Here is an 18534-nt window from a genome sequence, read left to right on the forward strand (position 1 = left end):
TTGCAGCTGCGACACAGTGCCCATTGCTCATGGATGTTGCATTTGAGAGTCCTGTGGTCCATAATTTGTCATCGTTGCTTCCCTTCTCTCTGGCAAGGTAGCAAGACGCGAAAGATAATCTTGAGTAATGTCGTCCTATCAACGGAATTCTGGATACCTGAGGCGTTGTAAATCAGACATCCATCTTCCTTCGATGTTGCCAGGACCGTGATGTCAATATCTCCTTCCTCGCTTCGACTTCAGGTCTGTGAGGCTGGGGGTTGGCATCCGGGTATAAGGACTGGATGAGGATAAGCTTGGTCCTGCCGTTATGTCAGCGTAGGAGCGATGGAACCCCGCCGAAGCCCTCCCGAAGCACGTTTTGGAAGGCCTCATCAGACCCAACAGATGAGGACTAGTCAGGTGTCATGTAAGTCATTCGCGCCAGGCACCGTCTGACTTGCATTTGGTGTACGACGTAGTAAGTTAGAACGATGACGTGAAGGCACAACAAATGAGTAAGCAGAACGCCTCTGACTGCATTGGCAAGCAGTGGAAGATCCTGATCGAAGAAGTCATAGAAAGCTGAGGTATGCTGAGATATTAAATATGAATATATGCATAGACACGTCGGGCCCGGCACGCTCGACAAGCCGCCCACGTTGATATCAAAAAGGCAGGTATCTGTTCGCGGAAGTTGAATTCCAAAGGGGCACCAGCAGCCTCGTAGGATTCTTACTCCTACTTATCTAAGGATCTGCCCATATCCTTTCGCGTAGGGGCATCTCGGCGTTTTGCTTGGCCCGGCTGCCATTCTCCTCTGCTCCCCAAGCAAAGTATTCACCTAGGCGTACCTCGGCATATGAGGCATAGTCGAAATCAATCTGCGATATTGTGGCTTGGATCAATGCCCAGACACCCCAGTAGAACCCGGGCATACCACGATATCTATCGACTTCGTCATACAAAACATCAACCATGTCATCATGTACGGGCTTGTCGCTGTGGGCTCTGTACGAGTCGATATAATCCGTGAGAAATTGACGGCGTGTAGATTTGGTTGGAAGCATGTCATAATCACAGTCGTAGCCACCCCATTCGGCGAAATGGTTGGCAATGTCGAATGCTGCGGGACAAGGTGTCGCGTACTCGTAATCGATGAAGGATACCTTGACCTCGTCCTCACTGGAGCCATTCGAGCAATCATCGTTGGGAAGCATGATAACATTGGCACTCAGAAGATCGCAATGTCCAAAGACGAGTCCGTGATTTCCAGGACCTCGTTCGTTATGGAGGTTCTTGTACGATCGATCTAACTCATGCTGCAGTAGATCTCTTCGGGCCTTTTGTTTCGGCGTATCGCTGGGCAAGGCATTGATCCATTTGTGTATTACTGACCAGATATTCGGTATGTGCATTTTCGAAGCATTGTCAAAATCCCGTTGCGCACCCTCGTCAGTCGTGCCATCCATGTCATGCCCGTTGACTCCATTGGAGGTGACCTTGGACTCAGATACCGAGTCAATCGGTAATCGCGCATGCCACTCACCCAGTCTTTTGGCGACAGCTCGCCAGACAGGCTCTTTGATGAGATCTTGAGGAGTGCAAACCTGACCAATAATGTATCTGTATAGAAGCCCGTTCTTGAATCTTGCCAGCAGAGGAGGAGCCAGTCCACGTTCGGCACACAAAGCATGTGATCGCGCCTCTCGATCTCGGTCGATAAGGATGTCAGTGTTGTTACCGTAGGCACGGAGAAGGATCGAATCCTGGTCTATCTGAGTCTGCGAATGACCTGGAATGTGTTTGGCTACTTTGAGCAGCTATATCCAACAAATCAGTCTGAGCACGTGCCTAGATAGGCCTCTAGAAGTCCTTACCGTGTTTGTGATGCCATCGGTGAATTTGACGATCTCAGTCTTGCCTGGAGTCTCCCTCCATTTGGGCTGGATCTTGTAGGCTAATGCGCAAGCTGAATCATCCGCGTTGTCGTTGTTGAAAGCAAGATCGATGTACTGGAGTGTCGACGGCCGTCCGTTTGTGGAAGTAGTATGGTTACCCATAACCTAGCATAGCCGACAGGCGACTGAGTGATGGGAGCACAGCAAGAGCTAGATGGTAGTAGTCTCAAGTCAACATTTGCTTTGGAAAGGCCAAGATGAAATGCAAGGTAGCGGATAAAGGACACGAACAAAGTATGGAAGAGAGAGACGATCGAAATCAGGTTCGGCACTTCACATGTGTGTGTGTGTGTGTGTGTGTGTGTGTGTGTGTGTGTGTGTGTGTGTGTTGTGCGTTTTGCTTTGCGGTGGACGGTGACAGTGTGCGCAGTTGGAGTCCCAGGCTGAAGTTGTTGGAGAGCGAGGGGCAATGCATTGGGCTTCTACTTAGTGGCCATCGGCTGCATCTGTAACGGTGAATGGGCCGCTATTCCTTGTTCTTTGGCGGGCAAGTGCCAGGGACCAACCCGCACCACCCATTGATTGATCTCCCGTCTTCACCTGATGAATGGCATCCTTTGCATCCTTTATCCGCTCTATCTTGGTCTTCCTGCATTCTTCTATTATTCTTGACGTGTAACCAACCATATTCAACTGCCGCCCACCCACTATTCTTCACGTACCTGCCCGCATGTCGCGACGGGACAGAACCAAAAATCCTACAATTCCGGGCACAGATCATCCTAGATAACGCGCGTCATGCGGCCCGTGGCCAGAAGATGTTGGAAAATCTGCCTGTGGTGGATGTACGGCTTGCCGAGGCATGTATGCAAGATTGGAAAGAGGACTAGACTACGAGACCATCCTCCGAACTTATGTAGCGACAATCGTTCGAGTAAGAAATGTGATGACTTTGGCTCGCTTCTATACTTATTTCTTCGACTTCTTCCCTTTCTTAGCCTGTTTCTCCTCCGATGCACCCCCAATCTTTTCAAGAATGATCTTGGCTCCTGGGTTGTCAGACTTCAGCGCAGAGGCGTGCTGTTTCAGGGTGCCGACCAGTTCTTCGTTGTGGCTGAAATCATCGGCTTCCAGCATCGCGACAATGACAAAAGAATTGGGACCATTAGCCCATTCAATGATCGCGGCCCCGTCCTCGCCCTTGAGCTCCGTATACAGCATGTCATGGAACATCAATGACGGGTCCACCCGAGTGACTGACTTCGTAGCCTTGTCAAATCGTCCGCCTTGAACCAGGGACTTCAACATCCGGCCCACCGCTGGCGTTGCAAGGACCTTAGCATCTTCTTCGGCCTCAGCAGGGTTTGTCGCCAGATCCACAAGAGCTTTGAGTGCAGGCTCTTTGTCTCCAACAGCGCCAAACAAGGTCTCGGCGATGAATTGGCACCCCAGCGTCGATTGAGCAAGGAATTGTGCCTGTGAAGCAATCAAATCCAACAGCGGCTGCGATATGGCTTTCAGCAACTCCAGTCTCCGTGTCTCGGGATCTTTCTTCGAAGTCGTATTTCGAACCTCCCGAATCTCCTTGACAACGGCTATAGTATCAGTCTCAGGTGGGATCAACCACTTCGGAGCCTCCGGCGACATGAGATACAGCAAAGGAATGCGAGCATTCAAATGCTCGACCTGAGCCATCAACTCCTGCTGCGCCGCCTCTTTCTCGAGATCTTTGCCAAGCAGTTCGGGGAAGATCCCTTTCGATGTCATGACTGTATCGTCAATCACATCGTAAGCGGTCAGTAGCACGGTGTGCCCGTAGACATCTGAAGCCAAGAGCTTCATGTGCGTCTTGAAGAATTTCAAGATGGTCCGCCGGTCCTTGGAACTGCCATATGCCAACGCAAGACAAACAAGTCGTGATCCAGACCTCGTGAAGGCCAGATTCTTGAAACAATCACCCTCTTCGTCGTCGCGCAGCATGTCCAGAAACTCTGTAAGTTCAGGACTTCCAGGCTTGCAATTTAAGAAGTACTGCAGCAAAGCGTCATGCAGTATCGTAAACCCAGTGGTCTTCTTCTGCACCAGCTGGTTCGTCATCTCCTTCAAATGCTGCATGATTGGCCCTCTTTTTTCCGGATTCTGCTTCAAAATCTCCGCCAGGTCTGCGGTCACCTCACCCTCGTCCTTGCCTTTGTTCTTTGCGAACACCACAAACTCAGGCCCATACCACTCCCGCAAGAGTACAGCCTTCTGCTGCTTCGTCGCGATAGTCCGATAGATATCATCCAGAATCCAACTCGCTTCAGGATGCCGAATGAGCCTCTTGACATGCCCGCAAAACTCCTCGACAACAGCATCCCGACTCTCGTCGTTGCCAACCACCATCTTTGCAATCAGAAATTTCGCGTATTTGGACTCCGCCAATTCTCTGTATTGACCCTTCAATTCTTGTGTGATCTGCCTCCTCTGGTCCGGCGTAGCATACTTCAGTGCGCACTGAATCACACGCACAGAATCGTGCTTGAAGACGAAGTCCTTGACTCGGCCTGATATGATATCAAACAACTCTTTGACGAGTTCATCGCGCTGCGCCTTTGGGACGTGCGATTTGCGCCGTAGCTGTTCCCATAGTTTCTTCGAGCGGGCGATCGAGTCCGCGTGCGGTTTGGCCGCTTTCCGGTCTTGTGCGAGGGCCTTTTGTTTGGCGTGCGCTTCGCGAGATGTGCTTCCTGTAGTGCAGCCGAGTCAGCCAGATTGTCCACCGCAAATCCACCATGAGGCGTAAACTGCAGGCAGCACGTACCGTTCAGAAATGTGTCTCCATCAGGCTCTCCAGACTCTCCAGAGCCCTTCGGAAACTTGGGCTTCTCTTGCTTGGTCACCGGCACCGCTGTAGCATCTTCTTCGTCGAACTGGACAAAGTCCTCTTCGTCGGCCGCCTTCTTTGGAACGGATTTGCTCTTTTTCCCTCCATCTTGATACGTCTTGGGCTTTTTTGAGGCTTTGCCATCTACGGCGTCGATCGGTCGTTTGGTGCCTGCCATCTTGGACATCGCAGATTAAGATATATCACAATGGAATTTCTTGCAGGACTTCGTTACTAGTATGCATGCACTCGAAACTTTTTTTCTGAATGAAAAGCACGCAAACATGGCAAATGATCCACTACTCTATGATCAGTGCTTGGCATATTTGCCGATTCTCTAGTCCTTCCATCGGACAAGGCTGGACTTCGGATCCTATGACGTGTATTGTCGCGCATCATGCCAATGACCATTATCAAGCATATTCTGAGACTGCCGAGCATGATGTTTGATTCCATGTCTAAATTGGTAGGTCACAGAGAACATTGTCCGACGCGCCGAAACTTCTATGATGTACAGTAATCATACAGAGAACAAGGGTATTCCTCTTGCCTAGGTAAGTGATATGCATCGACCTTTCCCCTTAGACGACGGCCTCAGGGGAAGGGTGATTACAAGAACGTGAACGCTGAAGAGAACTTGAAGACCATGACCAGCAGTCCCGGAAGCCCTCTCGGGAAACTTTGCAGGTTCCTTCAAGATGTGGAAGATGTGCTCGCAACTCTATTCTGGGGGGCATAAGGCACTGAAGAGTTCTGGGCATCCAAAGCTGCTTGCATATTTTGAGGTTGTTGTGAAGTAGATAGTACCATGGGTGGTTGAGGCCGGATTGCTTGTGCTTGAGGCATCCCCTGAGCCGAGTGCATGTTTGCCGGCTGATTAGGTGCTGAAGGCAACTGCGACGGACTCGGGCATGGTTGATGGCTCTGCGGATGACTTGATGATTGCATGTTTTGTGATTGTGCAAGATTGTTACGCTTCGGCTGGATCTTGCGAGCATTCAAAGCTTGAAATGCTGCGGGGGCTTCCGGATTTGGCACGAAGCCGTAGAAGGGTGTAGGTTTAGGTGCCGATACGGAATTTGGGGTGGGTTGCGGACTCGGAGTTGGTCCCAATGGCTGTGTGGGCGGGTGATGGGCAGGAGGTGTTGCTTGCTGCTGATGAGGAGAAGCGTAGGGCCATTGTTGGGGAGGGTATTGAGGCGGTGGTGGAGGATAATATGGTTGAGGGTAGCCATTATTTGAGGCTGTTTGCTGCATAGGTGGTGGTGCATTCCAGGTGATTGGTGTTACAGTCTTCAATTTCCCAGTCTCGAGGTCTTTGATCTTCTGCTCTGCCTCCAGCAGTCTCAACTTGAGTGCTTCAACCTCTGACAAGGGAGCCCCTCCGGAGGTCTGTATGGGCGTTGAGGAGGTAGTGCCAGCTCCAGAAGCTGCGGCTGCGCTCTTGCGGGCCCGTGGTCTCTTCTTGCTGCTCCAAGTGAGCTGCTCACCTGACATGAATCCGGACATCATGCCCGGAAACGCATGCTGAGAGCCAGTCCCTGGTGTTTCCGCGGCTGCAGGCGTACCATTTTGTTCAGAGACACTATGGTCAGCGACTGCTGGTCCAGGCTGGGTGGTTCGGTCAGCATTGACAGGTGTCTCCGCCGTACCGTTCATGGCTTGTTCGGCAGACCCTAAGAAATCGAAAAGGGGCTGTAAACTGCTGTCTCTCATTGAGTGTGGTGCTGACTCATGCGCCGGCTGGACTGCTGGATCTCGTACTTTCCGTGGCCGCCCACGTTTGGCTGGTTCTTTGTGTGGGGCGTCTGGCTTTTTCTTCTTTTCTCTCGGCTTGAACTTCGGGAGCTTGTCCGGATGGAAGATCTCTAACATTCTTTTCCGCTTGCTACCATTGCGCGGAGCTGGAGCTCGTTCGTCGAAGGTAGGGTGCATCGGAATGTGCTTGTAATGCACCTCCAGGCTCATCTTTGTCAAGGAAAATTTGACCGCAACTGTTCCTTGACAATCCCATACTGGCTTTCTGACCTTGACTCCTTGCCTGATTTTGGATGCCCCTTCATTGGCAGCCCTACCTTTGTTGAGGACCGAATCGTTGCAGAAATATGAGAACCTGCAGGCTTGATCCTCCCGGCTGACCCAGTAGTTGTGGAAGCTGTAATGATAACCGTCCGCTTCTTGGACAGTCTCAACGAGAGTTTTGGAGATGGCTTTTTGTGTGAGCATTTGCTCTTTGGGATCCCCACTATGTTGCAATGCGTCGGCCACGCTGATGGCGGTCTTATTGAATGCACTGTACATATAAGGAGTCCTGTCATGCACAGGTCTATTTCCCTTGGGCTCTCTGGCCGGCACCATAAAGGCAGCAGTGACAGGAAACAAGAATTCCAAAGTCATATGCTCGGGGTCACTTGTAGGATTAGATAGATATTCGCGCAATTTCTCTTCGAAATCATTGGTCCCCTGGCATCTGTACTGGATTGACTGTCCTAAGGGATCCTTCGCGTGTCGACCACGATGGCGCCTCGGTCGTCGTCCCTGTGTCGTATTTTCTCCCTCCGCTGTTTCTGCTTCACCACCAGTTGGAGTCTCAGACGCGACATCAGGCGTCGCGTCCGATGTTTCCAAGGCCTCAGCCGAGCTCATCGCGTTGTTCTTTTCTCGTTGATGGTGCAATAGGTGTCTTTTGCAAGGATGCAACAGACTGAGGTCGAGAGACCTCCCTGCCCCTGCCAAGCAACCTTTGTTGCCGCGTTTTCAATTGGCCCATCTCCCACCGCTTCAGTAAGGTACTTTTGCGGAGCATTGAATGGTCGGGTGCGACAGACACTTATGATAGTACCACGGCTGCTTACCTGTTGCGCGAAGACTCCTCTCTCACTCTCTCTCAAATCAGCCACCACGCGGCAACCGGCCAGACACATCGCCATGGCACCTACCGCAGAAAGATATCGACCGATAGTCTGCTCGGGACCATCAGGTACGGGCAAATCCACCCTCATCAAGAGGTTGTTCGAGAAGCATCCCGATCATTTCGGCTTCAGCGTCTCCCATACCACGCGAAAGCCTCGTCCAGGCGAGCAAAATGGCGTACATTATCATTTCACCACGCCTGAGGAGTTCGAGAAAATGATCGGGAAAGACGCATTCATAGAACATGCCAAATTTGGAGGGAACTACTACGGATCCTCAAAGAAGGCGGTTCAAGATGTTGCAGAGGGTAAAGGCAAGAGTATAGACGGCACGACTGCTGAGGGCAAGAGAATATGCATCTTGGACATTGAAATGGAGGGGGTCAAACAGCTGAAAAAGAGTGCTCTGAATCCCAGAATATGCTTCATACAACCACCCAGCGTTGAGATCCTGGAACAAAGATTGCGAGGCCGAGGCGACACAAGCGAGGACTCCATACAGAAACGACTGTCCCAGGCCAAGAACGAGATGGAATACTGTAGGACTGAAGGAAAGAACGACAAGGTCATTATCAACGACGATCTTGAGCGGACATTCAAAGAGCTGGATGAATGGGTGATGCAGGGCATTCCTGCCTAGATTGTTCTTTGCATTGCTTGATTCAACTCTTCTTCTACGATGGTGAATGGGTATTAGGCATTGAAAAGCAATGTGACTAGCTATACCCCGGTCCAAAGACGAAAGACCCGCTTCCATAGACGCTACATTTGACAAAAGCCCAAGTAGGCAACGAGGTACGACCAGTATGGAATTGACCCGTCATAGTAGAAAATCCGCCGCTCCTCGTACTCGACATGTTTTGACCTCTTAATATCCGTTCATGGTCATGCGCTGCGAGCCTCGAGACAACTCCCGATCGGCGGCAGGGCTGATTGGCCTGCTACCTGCCATACCGCTTGCAGCGCTGCTTTCCTTGAGTGCCAACAATTGCTTGGCTCTGAATGTCTCGTAGTGAATCTGGCTGGTAGTTTCAATCAGGTCTTGCAGGTTGGTGCGGAGAAGGAAGTTGCGCAGGTAGATGAAGTCTGAATGGTTCTCGTCCTCAACGTTGATTGTTCCCCATCTGTGTTGCCGTGTAGGCACTTGCCTGCCGTTGATCACGCTGGAGCGTTCGCTGCCAATCACCGCGAAAGGAGCAAGTTCCTTGATGGTGGAGTTGGTGGCTCGTTCCTCATCATCCAGATCCTCATTGTCGTATGGGTACATTCGAAGGTTGTGGAACTGGAACTCTTCCCGAATTCTCTCCTTGAAAGCTCTGCGTTCCTCGGGTGTCAGGGAATCAGCCTTTGCGATGACTGGCACGACATTCACAACATCGGAGAGCTTCTTCAACACCACAATGTCAATAGGTTTGAGGCTGTGACCAGATGGCTGAATGAAGAAAAGGCAGCAATGAATACGGGTGTCTTGGATGTAACGCTCTCGTTGTGCTGTAAGCTCTTTGCGGAGGTAGGCGGAGTGTTGGTCTTTGATGTACTTGATCACAGGATCCCAGCTAGACAATGTAAGCCATAATTCCAATAATCAAAAGCATTGCCCTACCATCGGTCATTGTTCACCAAATCTCCGTATCCTGGCGTATCGACAATGTTCAGTCTCAGTCTCACTCCGTTCTCTTCGACAACTGCGGTGAATGTTAGATGTTTCCTCTTCGTTTCAAGGTGCGAATAACTGACTATGAGAGACGGTCTGGATCTCCGTCGTCGAACGGATAGGCTCATCTGGACGAAGTCGGCCTTTCGAGTCGATGAGGTGTGATGAGAACAGGGTGTTGATGAGTGTGCTCTTCCCTAGTCCAGTCTGACCGACCTGTAGAAGTTCAGTATTGCGCAACCAGGAGATAACTTGTCGAGACTTACGCAGACAATGTTCAGCTGAAAACCTCTCTTCAACAACTTCTTCTCGATTTGCTGAGTGATGGAGTCGAAGCCGACGTGGGATTTGGGAAAGACAGCATTCTGCTGCTGCATTGTCATGGCCATGGTGATGTGCTGGACGGCGTCTGATCTAAAGGAATGCTTGCGACAGAGTAACGCGACGAAGGCGGAATGTGATAGGCGGAAAGGGGGATGGAATGCCGACTGCAAACAGGGACGTGGAAGAGCAGGTAACAACGTCGATTTGATAGGGACAAGTATGCAGCACCGTAAACAGAAGTAGAAGAGCGAGTGTTGTGGTGGATGGGTTGCGATTGTAGTAGTAGTAGTAGCAGCGGCTTCCCTGCGATCTTGAGAGACACTTCTGTCCCCTTTTTTATTTCTCCGCCGCCAAGTTGATTAGGGGTTCCACCTCCAGCTAAATCCGGCATAGTTAAGGTACGATACTAGTATCCCTGGCACCACTCCCATTAGCCGTACTTGACGGTGCTCATGGTATCAACACCAGAACTGGGAAGTGTCGGGATAGAACATATGGCAACTATAGTACTTCATGTGAGAAATGCTACCTCAGTCCGATCGACCTATATCAATGGCCCATCGATATTTGGTCAATTGACCCTCGCTTTGTGACGACGTTGATGATCCTCTCACCTCCCACCAACCAAGGCTGAATTGTCCTCCATCAGACGCCAGCATTCTCTCCGCATGTACCGCTCTATCTGTTTCGTCCGGTTCCAGGCTTTGCTCCTTCTGCAACTCGCGGACGAACTCGCTGTCGGCTACCATCGCCATGACCACGGCTGGGCTGCCGAGCTTGGCTTTGACAACATCACGAGTTCTAAATGTCAACAGTGTGAGGATTGCGAAGACTCCAGAGGCCGCCAAAAGGCCGTCCAAAATCCTAGTGGACGTGGCAGTTTGCCTCAATCTGTAGGTCGGGTTCATTTGCAAAGTCGCTGGGATCCTGGAATTCACTAAGGGCGAGGTCGTGTTTGTACTTCGATAGAAGTAGCTTATGTACTGCGCACCCATAGTCCGGATGAGGTGCTGTAGATTTGGTATGAGATACTGCTCCGGGGAATACGGGAAGAGCTTTTCGGCAGGGACGCCATCTTTGCCGTAGATCAATGCCGTTGATACTGGGTCCATTGTAGAGTACCCATTCAACGATGTCAATGAAGTGTTGTAAAAGGAAGCGGAATATTCGGTAGCAGCCAGAAATGACGAGACGTCACTGCTGTTGATCGGTTTAGTTGTGGATTCGTCCACAATTGGCGGCGCGTCTGAGGAGATGCGATAGCTCGGGAAGTCAAGAAAAGTCATTGTTGCTTGGACTTCTTCGTATGATACTTTGCATGACATGACGGAATAGTTGACAAACTTTGCGTTATTGGCGTAGCTGTAGCATCGTGAAAATGAGCATGAGAGTCTAAAAGTTCGTACAATTGCGCAGATAAAGCGTGTGAGGAGTGGAAGAATCGAGGAGACTAACCCATAAATTCCCACGAGGCAGTTCTCGTAGCTGTACAGCATTGAAGTCGGCCGAGGTTCAACGCTGCCTTCCTCGCTCGTGTTCAGTCGACTGGGTAATGCTACTTCGTAGATAACGACAGTAGCGTTGCTCTGACCCGACCCGCCGCATTCAACGGAGAAATTGGTATGGACATCAAGCAAGTTCCGAGTATCTTTCTTCTTGTCAGCGTTGAGAAGTCGGAAATGTAGGAACTTTGAGTAAGCCCGACAATGGGTTTCAATGATTTCCACGAGGGTCGAGACTTACAAATCACACCGAAGCTGTAATCCCAAGATACATCGACCATACTCTGCGAGAACGTAATATTGTTTTCGTCAGTCTTGAGCACATCGCACTGCATGTCGGTGCGAAGAGCTGGAATTTGGGCCGAGATAGCTATTGAATCCGTGACGTTCAATGTCGAATTACCGGAGATAGAGACCAAGGGTAAGGCAAGCTCGTCGTAAGTCCAAGCAGGATAAGATAGATTCAGTTCGATCACGGCATTGCCAATAAGATGCATTTTCGTCTCCCCATTATCCTCGGCATATTGTAGTGGCTCCGTCAAGTTATACCTCCTCGTGAGATTGTGAATTGCAGAATCATTGTTCTCGGAAGAGAGCTGGAACCATGATAACTGTGTAAGATGTGAACTTCGTGTGTAGCCTCCACTGACAAAAAGTCCGCTGGAGACTGTAACTAGGAAGAATGTTGTAATGGTCATAACGACCGAGCAGAAAAGCGCAAACTGCTTTCTTCGTGCAGAAAGCCAGAGGTTATGGGGGGCAAACCGGCTTAGAGGAGCATCGAGGAGACTGATTTGGGCAGCAGAAGGGCTAGTCCGCAATGTCGAGAAGGGATGCATCAGGCTGACATTGAAAGCCATTGAGGACAAGACCATGTGAGTCGCAGCAAAGACGACAGCAGGCACCAGACGCGATGCATGGATCCGACTGCGTAGGCCGTCGACAATTGCAATGCCGTTATGAACCTCACTGTAGTGCAGGCTGATCTCCAGACCCACGATGAGGAGAAGCGGAATCAGTGGGATCATCTCCCGAATGGTAGAAACACCCAAGGCCGCCACCCAGCTGTCTGACTGTGCGCAGTGCCTTTAGCACTCGCGTACTTTGGTTCCGCATTCGTGCCGAAGGTTCGTCCATAAGTGCGAGCCTTGCTATCGTCGCCTGAGCCGGGACCTCTGAGGTGAGCTTTCAGCATATCAAGATCGAATGTTCCAGTACCATGGAAGTGATCCATCAGGGCAACGTCTGCAGAAATGATTGCAGTTGTTCCACCAATGGATGCAGGGTCGATACTAGTGATGGCTTTTGTGGCTGGCCAGGCATGGAGGAGGGCAGCAAGGAAGAGAGATCCTAGCAATGCTTCCACGGCATAGAAGACTGATGAAAACACCAATCGAGGTTGAACCATCCCGGCGGTTCCTTGAACCGTGCCGGTGGCATCTCTTCTCAAGTATTGCGCAGCAAATTGTGCCGCAACGGAGCCGAAGAACAGGCTCGATGCAGTTCGCAGGGTCTCGGGATCGAACCAACTTGACCTGCTGGAACCGTTGGCAAGTGGATATTGCTGAGTCATTATCCTGAAGAACGCGTCCTGCAAGATTGTCAACCCAAATCTCTATGGAGCTGACTTATTCAAGGGAGCTCTGCCTGCCTCGATACAGCTACCATTGGGACAAAGTGACTTACAGGATTAGTCGGAAAATAGCCATCGGAGCCTTCGCTTGGGTCATTAACAGTAATAACCTAACATAGTCAGTATACGAGAGATTTTGTGATGCAAAGAGGATATGGCTTGGTCCACGATCTTTTTATGGGAGGAAGCGGACTCACCCCGGCATTGGGATTGGGAAACAGTGCCTCCAGGGCTTCCCAACTTGCCGTGATCGAATCCATGATGGCATTCGAGATGGCTTGAGGTGTGACACCTTCCAAAGCCTGCAAGGACGTTGAGTTTGGCTCCTGTATGTGAGCTTGACGACTTCCGGTCGTCTGGCTCGTGGTATACGTGACTTCAGCTTCTTGCAAGCCGTAGTGAGGTATACATAGCAAGTTCGTGGAGGCAGAGAGCTGAAACAACTCACTCGGCGTCTTTTCGAGAAGGTGAAGAGTCTCATTCTCCGTGTCCGCAAATGTACCATTCCAGGTGACTACGACACTGTCAGAGCCCGCATAAGGATGATCGATGAGCTCTCGCGGAACTCCCTTCGCAAAAGGACTTACTGTTGTAGTAAATCAACCCCGCGGAAATCCGGATGCGGACGTCAGAAGCATTCTGTGAGCAAGCCACTGCTGCAGTATTCCCGTACGTGTCATAGAATGTAACTAACACATGTCAGCATCGAGACAGCCGAGAGATGTGAGGTTTTGAGCCGGACCGGCATAGCTGTCCAAGACAACAGCAGAACGTACAATTGTCGCCCTCGTAATTGTAATCGAGATATGCACCCCCTTCGACCGTCAGATTTGGAAGCAAGCAGTCGCTCGTATTCAAAGAGTAAGTGAACAAAGGTGCATTATGTAGCCCGCCCGTCTGACTTGTTATCGAGGTATTGTCCAGTTGAAGTGATGCTTCTTGACAGTCCAAGTAAGACGTGAATACGCCAACGGGAGCAACTAAAGTCGCATTGGATACATCTGAGTAAGAAAGCTTAGGAACAGCATGAGCCGATGTAGTGCCTTCCGGATAGCTGAGGTTGGTGTTCTGGACACTGTAAATGGTCAAGGCTGGCCCTGCACCGATGTTGGAAAAGTCGTGCGAAGCTCCAGTAATAGTGTCAATGAGAGAGATGGGACCATGCTTTTGAATTGAAACGTATTCGACCTCGAACAGACCAGTGGACAAAATGGTCACTATCTGTAATGCCAAAGAGACAAGGAGAACCAGCACGGCCAGGAAATGTCGTGCTCTCGCCGCCTTAAAGAGCGACTTCAAGGCTATTGGTGTGACATAGTCGACGAGGAGAGCTTTAGACGTCGACGTCGGGTCCCGTGCGATCATTCTCCATGGCTGCATCTGGAGTGTGCGGTATGCCACCCTAGCCCAGCATGCGCCGACTAGATAGCATAAAAGTCAGTGTCATGTAGATGGAGTTATCTGAGAGATTCCGAGAGTGGCTATTACAGTTGTGGATTGTGAACTTACCAATAGTGAAGAATAGAGTCGGAGCATATGTCCAGAGGTAGTGCAGACGTGTGTCGACCTTAAGAAGGCCCTGATTAGAGCGCGAGTAGGAAAATACCACCGCGAAGGTGACGACACAGGCAAGGAAGACGAATGCACACGCGAAAAACACCCTCTTTCGCAGGCTCTTTGGTCGCCATCGTTGGGAGGCATTGATATTCTTCAGAGATACATTGGGCGCATACTCGCGTTCAGATGGGTGAACCGGATCTGTTTCTCGACGCAGAGAGGAGGACTCGAGAGGTTCGTGGAATTCTCTGACTATTCTGTGGCGGGATCCCATCATGATCCCAGCAGGCCCTGCTCAAAGAGACTCCGGAGCACTCACAGCTGACGTAGAGATCTAGAAGACATTGCAGCTTCAGCCGATCCCAGAATGAAGTCGTACGTGACGGTGGGCAAGACCAGCCTTGCGGCAGGCCGAGCCTTTATCTGTATGGTTCCTTGACAGGGCCTGTCGCATATTAGAGCGAGAGGGCGCAGTAGCGACACCTGAGACAAAACGAGCCATTCCACAGCAGATCCATGTCGATGGCTACTCTCAAAACCTTCACTGCGGCATGTTCGCGGCGTAGAGTTCGTGTTGGCAGGCCAGGAGTTTTGGGGCTGGGGTGGCCTTAGGATTTCATACTTTTGCATGCAGGATACTAATGAGGTTAAAAAGTACTCACACCGGTCGCCTCTCTTCTGCGGTCTTTGGACGCTTCGACATTGCGAAATCTCTCAATTCGGGTAGCCACACCATTGCGACATCTTGTGCATTTCGACAGGGCTGTAGCAAACGTTGACGGCAGTTCAGGAATCTGTGGGGGATTTGTTGAAGAGGGTTGGCCACCGTGACTTGATGAAGTGGTCTTTTGACCCCAGATCTTCTTCAGGGTACTGTGCCTTTCAAAACTTTGTAAATTTGTCAAGTTAGCCGAGCCATTCACCGCCACTTTTTTGCAATACACTGCGGAATGAATGAGCACCACCACCACCGTAAAATAGCTGTAAAGTATGCTAGACTAATCTATAATATATTGTATCAATATATCGCGTCGTTCCCTACGAAGTAGCACTCTATCCCTCCGTCTCCGCGAAGCACGCGCCGTCGAGGACTCTTAATCATAGCGAGGCCGTAAGCGCACTCGTACTCCCTCCCTAAGGCGATCGGCTAGTTAGTCGGTGCTTACTATAGCTACGCGATTATTACTCACCCTTAATAAGTAACGCGCTACGCTAAATACTAGTAGGGATACTATTACTTCGCGGTCCCTAACTATTAAGGATATTAAAGATATACCCCTAAGTAGAATTAGCTATATAGATAGAATAGCGTTAATCCAGTAATCTTTCGAGCCGAAGAGAACTCCCGATAATAATAAGGAGAAGAGCTCCCTAGGGGGGTCCGCGACGTAGTCGGAGGAGGAGGAGGAGGTGGCGACGACGATCCTCCCGTCCGTATAGATAGCGCCTCTATCGAATATCTCGAAGCGGCGGAAGAGTAATAAGAGTAATAAGCGGGTATTAATATCGCGTCGATATATATTATTAAGTCTATAGTTTAATACGTCGACTATATCGATATACTCTCTTAGTAAGGTATTCTTTCTAATTAGCGTATAAGTCTTCTTAGGAAAGGTAAAGACGTTTAGTCGTTAGGTTAACTCGAAGACGTACGACTATCTTAATATAATAGACGAGTGCCGCGGTCGTCTCCTAATAATATTAATACCTAAAAAGAAGATCGTCGATAACTTACCTTACGAAGACGAGTTTACGATTATCGCTTAAAGAATAAAGAGATCTTTTAACCTTACTATCGAATATTAATCGAACTTCGAAACGATATATAAGAAGTAGTGGGATATCTCTTACGAACCTAAGCGGGCTATATACGAGATAGATATATAGCTTAACTTAATATATTAAGAGCGTATACTCTCTATTTCCGAGCTATTGTCGGCGTAAAGCTCTTCGGGCTTCGAGAGAGCGTCTTCTATACGATTAAGATATAAGGATAGTATATAGATACGTCGACGAAAAGATAAGAAGCGATATATATTATCTAAGTCTTTAAAGTCTAAAAAGAAGAGCAAAACTAGCGCTCTAAGTACTACTTAAGTATAAAGAGAGTAGCGATAATAACGCGCCGCGATACTAAACGAATCGAACGATTAGTAAGTTCTTATAGCTCGTTACTATAAATATCTATATCTAAACTATAAGAATAACTCTCGAATATATATTAAGTAACTAGAAGATATTTATTTTAGGCTATCTATACCTCTCGTTAAAATATAGAGTAATATAATCGCTTATAAAAAGACGATAATTAAAGTAGCCCTTATTAGTATTACGAAGATAATAATAAAGGCTAGAAGTCGAAAAGAATCGACGTAATAGTCTTCGTATTCTTCTTTAGTAAATCTATCGTAAAATTCGCTAAATATAATATCGAATATATATAACTTTATCGACGCGATTTATCTTAGCGTACTATAGTATCTATTTACTACGGTCACTACCTTTATCTCGATATATTATGAATCGCTTCACCGGGGTGTCACGAGACAAGGGGTTCCTGAGCAGGGGGAAGTATCAAGGTATAGCAGTAAGAGAGCACGTCGAGTGTCTTGAGCGAGACTAATCGATACTTAAACGTATGGGTATAATCGTTAACGAAGTTGACTACGAAGGAAAGCTATGGACTCGTTAGTTGTATATATAGTCGTGAGTACTTAGTGTACTTAGTAGTGCTTAGTACTAAGCACACTAAGTAGGGCTAAGCACTTCTATAGTCACGTGATCTAATATAGTGCTTGCACGTGTCCTCTCGTTAGACCTGCTTTCTTTTGGAGACTACGCCCTAGTCATAACCTAGTCGCATGTCTCGGTTCGTAACACTCGCCCCCTCCTTCTCTATACGTTGTCCTCAACGTACTTAAGGTGAGTCGTTTCTCCTATCCCCGTGCCTTCCTCTCTCTTTCTTTCGTCATGGCTAACGATGCCTTAGTATCGAGTTTCTAAATCGGGTCGATCGTCCACTATCCGTCGCTACGACCTTGTTGTGCGAATCGAGTCGCTAGGTTTAGAGAGGTTCGAGATGGGTCGCTATACGCCCTATCAGGATTTCGACTCGGTGTGTTTTATGTTGGATGGGCATAGCAAGTGTTCTTCTTATACTAAAAAAGGAGTGAAATACTACGATGGTACTTTCTCGACGGCTAAGTTCGATTGTCTAACTACCCAACGGAATCGCCTAATCGAAGCGGCGCGCCGTAAGGGTAACGAACTTCAATAGCTACTGGAGGTAGCTTCTCGAGCTTAGGTTATAGCGGCTTAGGCTTACTTAGAACGTAAGCGGCTTTAGCGTGAAGCTAACGAACTATTAGAGAAATAGAAGAAAATATTGATCCGGGAAGCGAACGCCTTGGACGAATTGGATAACGTGAATCCCCTCGAGTAGGCGTCGTCGACGGTGTTTATTAGTCTTAATGACGCGTAGTTAGAAAATATATTTAAGCTTAAGCCTAGTTCGCTATTTGGTTTCGAGGGTCTAATCCTAATTGATCGTCCTTTATAGTAGTCGAATACTATCGATAAGTCTTTTCCGTTATTTCCCCCGATAGTATTCTTTAATGAGATTTTTTAGTAGATATTTTAGTAGTTCCTACGTGTTTTCTAAGCTATTGTATCCTAACTATTTAATTAGGTAATGGTACTTCCCGTTAATGGGTTAATAATCTAAAATTCTTTCGATATTATATAGCGGCTACTATATTTCCTTATATATTAGTATCGGTTCTAGTTTAGCGTTTAGCGGTGCCTTCTCGATAAGGGACTTATAGAATACTAGGTAAATATTTATACCTTTAGGTAAATCGATTTCGAATGTTACGGTTCCTAACTTCTTTTTGACTCTATATGGTTTAATTTTGGTGTGGTCTAATTTGTCGCTTAGTCGTTATGTTTTGATGTTTTTTCGTAAGATATAGACTATCTCCCCCTCGTGGAAGTTTAGTCCCTTAGATCTTTTCTTGTTTGCTTGAATTGTTGTTTTCTTTATTACTTCTTATAATATTGTTTATAGCATTTTATGTAGTTACTTTAGTTTGTCCACTAATATTTTTGCTTTTTCTGCGATTAGTTTAATTTCTCTTGGTTCCTATTCAATATTTAGGTATTTTCCGTAATTTGCGTAGAATGGTGATATTCTCGTTACTAATGCAC

General features: G+C 48.5%; 6 protein-coding genes across 6 annotated transcripts; 1 reads left to right on the plus strand and 5 right to left on the minus strand.

Annotated features, from left to right (window-relative positions):
* Positions 1 to 395: 395 nt before the first annotated feature.
* EDD37DRAFT_50511 (ethanolamine kinase) lies at positions 396 to 2220 on the minus strand. The gene is made up of 2 exons (XM_062813534.1): positions 1860 to 2220; positions 396 to 1802 (listed from the first exon to the last, which is right to left on the minus strand). The coding sequence occupies exons 1-2, from the start codon at positions 2040 to 2042 to the stop codon at positions 729 to 731; spliced, it is 1257 nt and encodes a 418-aa protein (XP_062675307.1). The 5' UTR covers positions 2043 to 2220; the 3' UTR covers positions 396 to 728.
* Positions 2221 to 2849: 629 nt separating this feature from the next.
* Positions 2850 to 4933, minus strand: EDD37DRAFT_655411 (armadillo-type protein; the record flags this gene model as incomplete). Its single annotated transcript, XM_062818760.1, has 2 exons — positions 2850 to 4609; positions 4684 to 4933. The coding sequence occupies 2 exons, from the start codon at positions 4931 to 4933 to the stop codon at positions 2850 to 2852; spliced, it is 2010 nt and encodes a 669-aa protein (XP_062675308.1).
* A 506-nt stretch (positions 4934 to 5439) lies between these two features.
* Positions 5440 to 7392, minus strand: EDD37DRAFT_604313 (uncharacterized protein; the record flags this gene model as incomplete). Its single annotated transcript, XM_062814725.1, has 1 exon — positions 5440 to 7392. The coding sequence occupies one exon, from the start codon at positions 7390 to 7392 to the stop codon at positions 5440 to 5442; it is 1953 nt and encodes a 650-aa protein (XP_062675309.1).
* Positions 7393 to 7674: 282 nt separating this feature from the next.
* EDD37DRAFT_559128 (P-loop containing nucleoside triphosphate hydrolase protein) lies at positions 7675 to 8298 on the plus strand (the record flags this gene model as incomplete). Its single annotated transcript, XM_062813779.1, has 1 exon — positions 7675 to 8298. The coding sequence occupies one exon, from the start codon at positions 7675 to 7677 to the stop codon at positions 8296 to 8298; it is 624 nt and encodes a 207-aa protein (XP_062675310.1).
* A 228-nt stretch (positions 8299 to 8526) lies between these two features.
* EDD37DRAFT_557574 (septin like spn2) lies at positions 8527 to 9701 on the minus strand (the record flags this gene model as incomplete). Its single annotated transcript, XM_062813713.1, has 4 exons — positions 8527 to 9214; positions 9262 to 9343; positions 9396 to 9528; positions 9579 to 9701. 4 exons carry the CDS (start codon positions 9699 to 9701, stop codon positions 8527 to 8529), a joined length of 1026 nt encoding a protein of 341 aa, XP_062675311.1.
* Positions 9702 to 10166: 465 nt separating this feature from the next.
* On the minus strand, positions 10167 to 14602 carry EDD37DRAFT_645184 (uncharacterized protein; the record flags this gene model as incomplete). Its single annotated transcript, XM_062817611.1, has 9 exons — positions 10167 to 10998; positions 11092 to 11284; positions 11380 to 12203; positions 12242 to 12729; positions 12825 to 12881; positions 12969 to 13285; positions 13359 to 13460; positions 13548 to 14192; positions 14281 to 14602. 9 exons carry the CDS (start codon positions 14600 to 14602, stop codon positions 10167 to 10169), a joined length of 3780 nt encoding a protein of 1259 aa, XP_062675312.1.
* Positions 14603 to 18534: the final 3932 nt, after the last annotated feature.

Source organism: Exophiala viscosa (genome assembly GCF_022695815.1).
Source record: "Exophiala viscosa unplaced genomic scaffold EDD37scaffold_1, whole genome shotgun sequence".
NCBI classification, from domain to species: domain Eukaryota; kingdom Fungi; phylum Ascomycota; class Eurotiomycetes; order Chaetothyriales; family Herpotrichiellaceae; genus Exophiala; species Exophiala viscosa.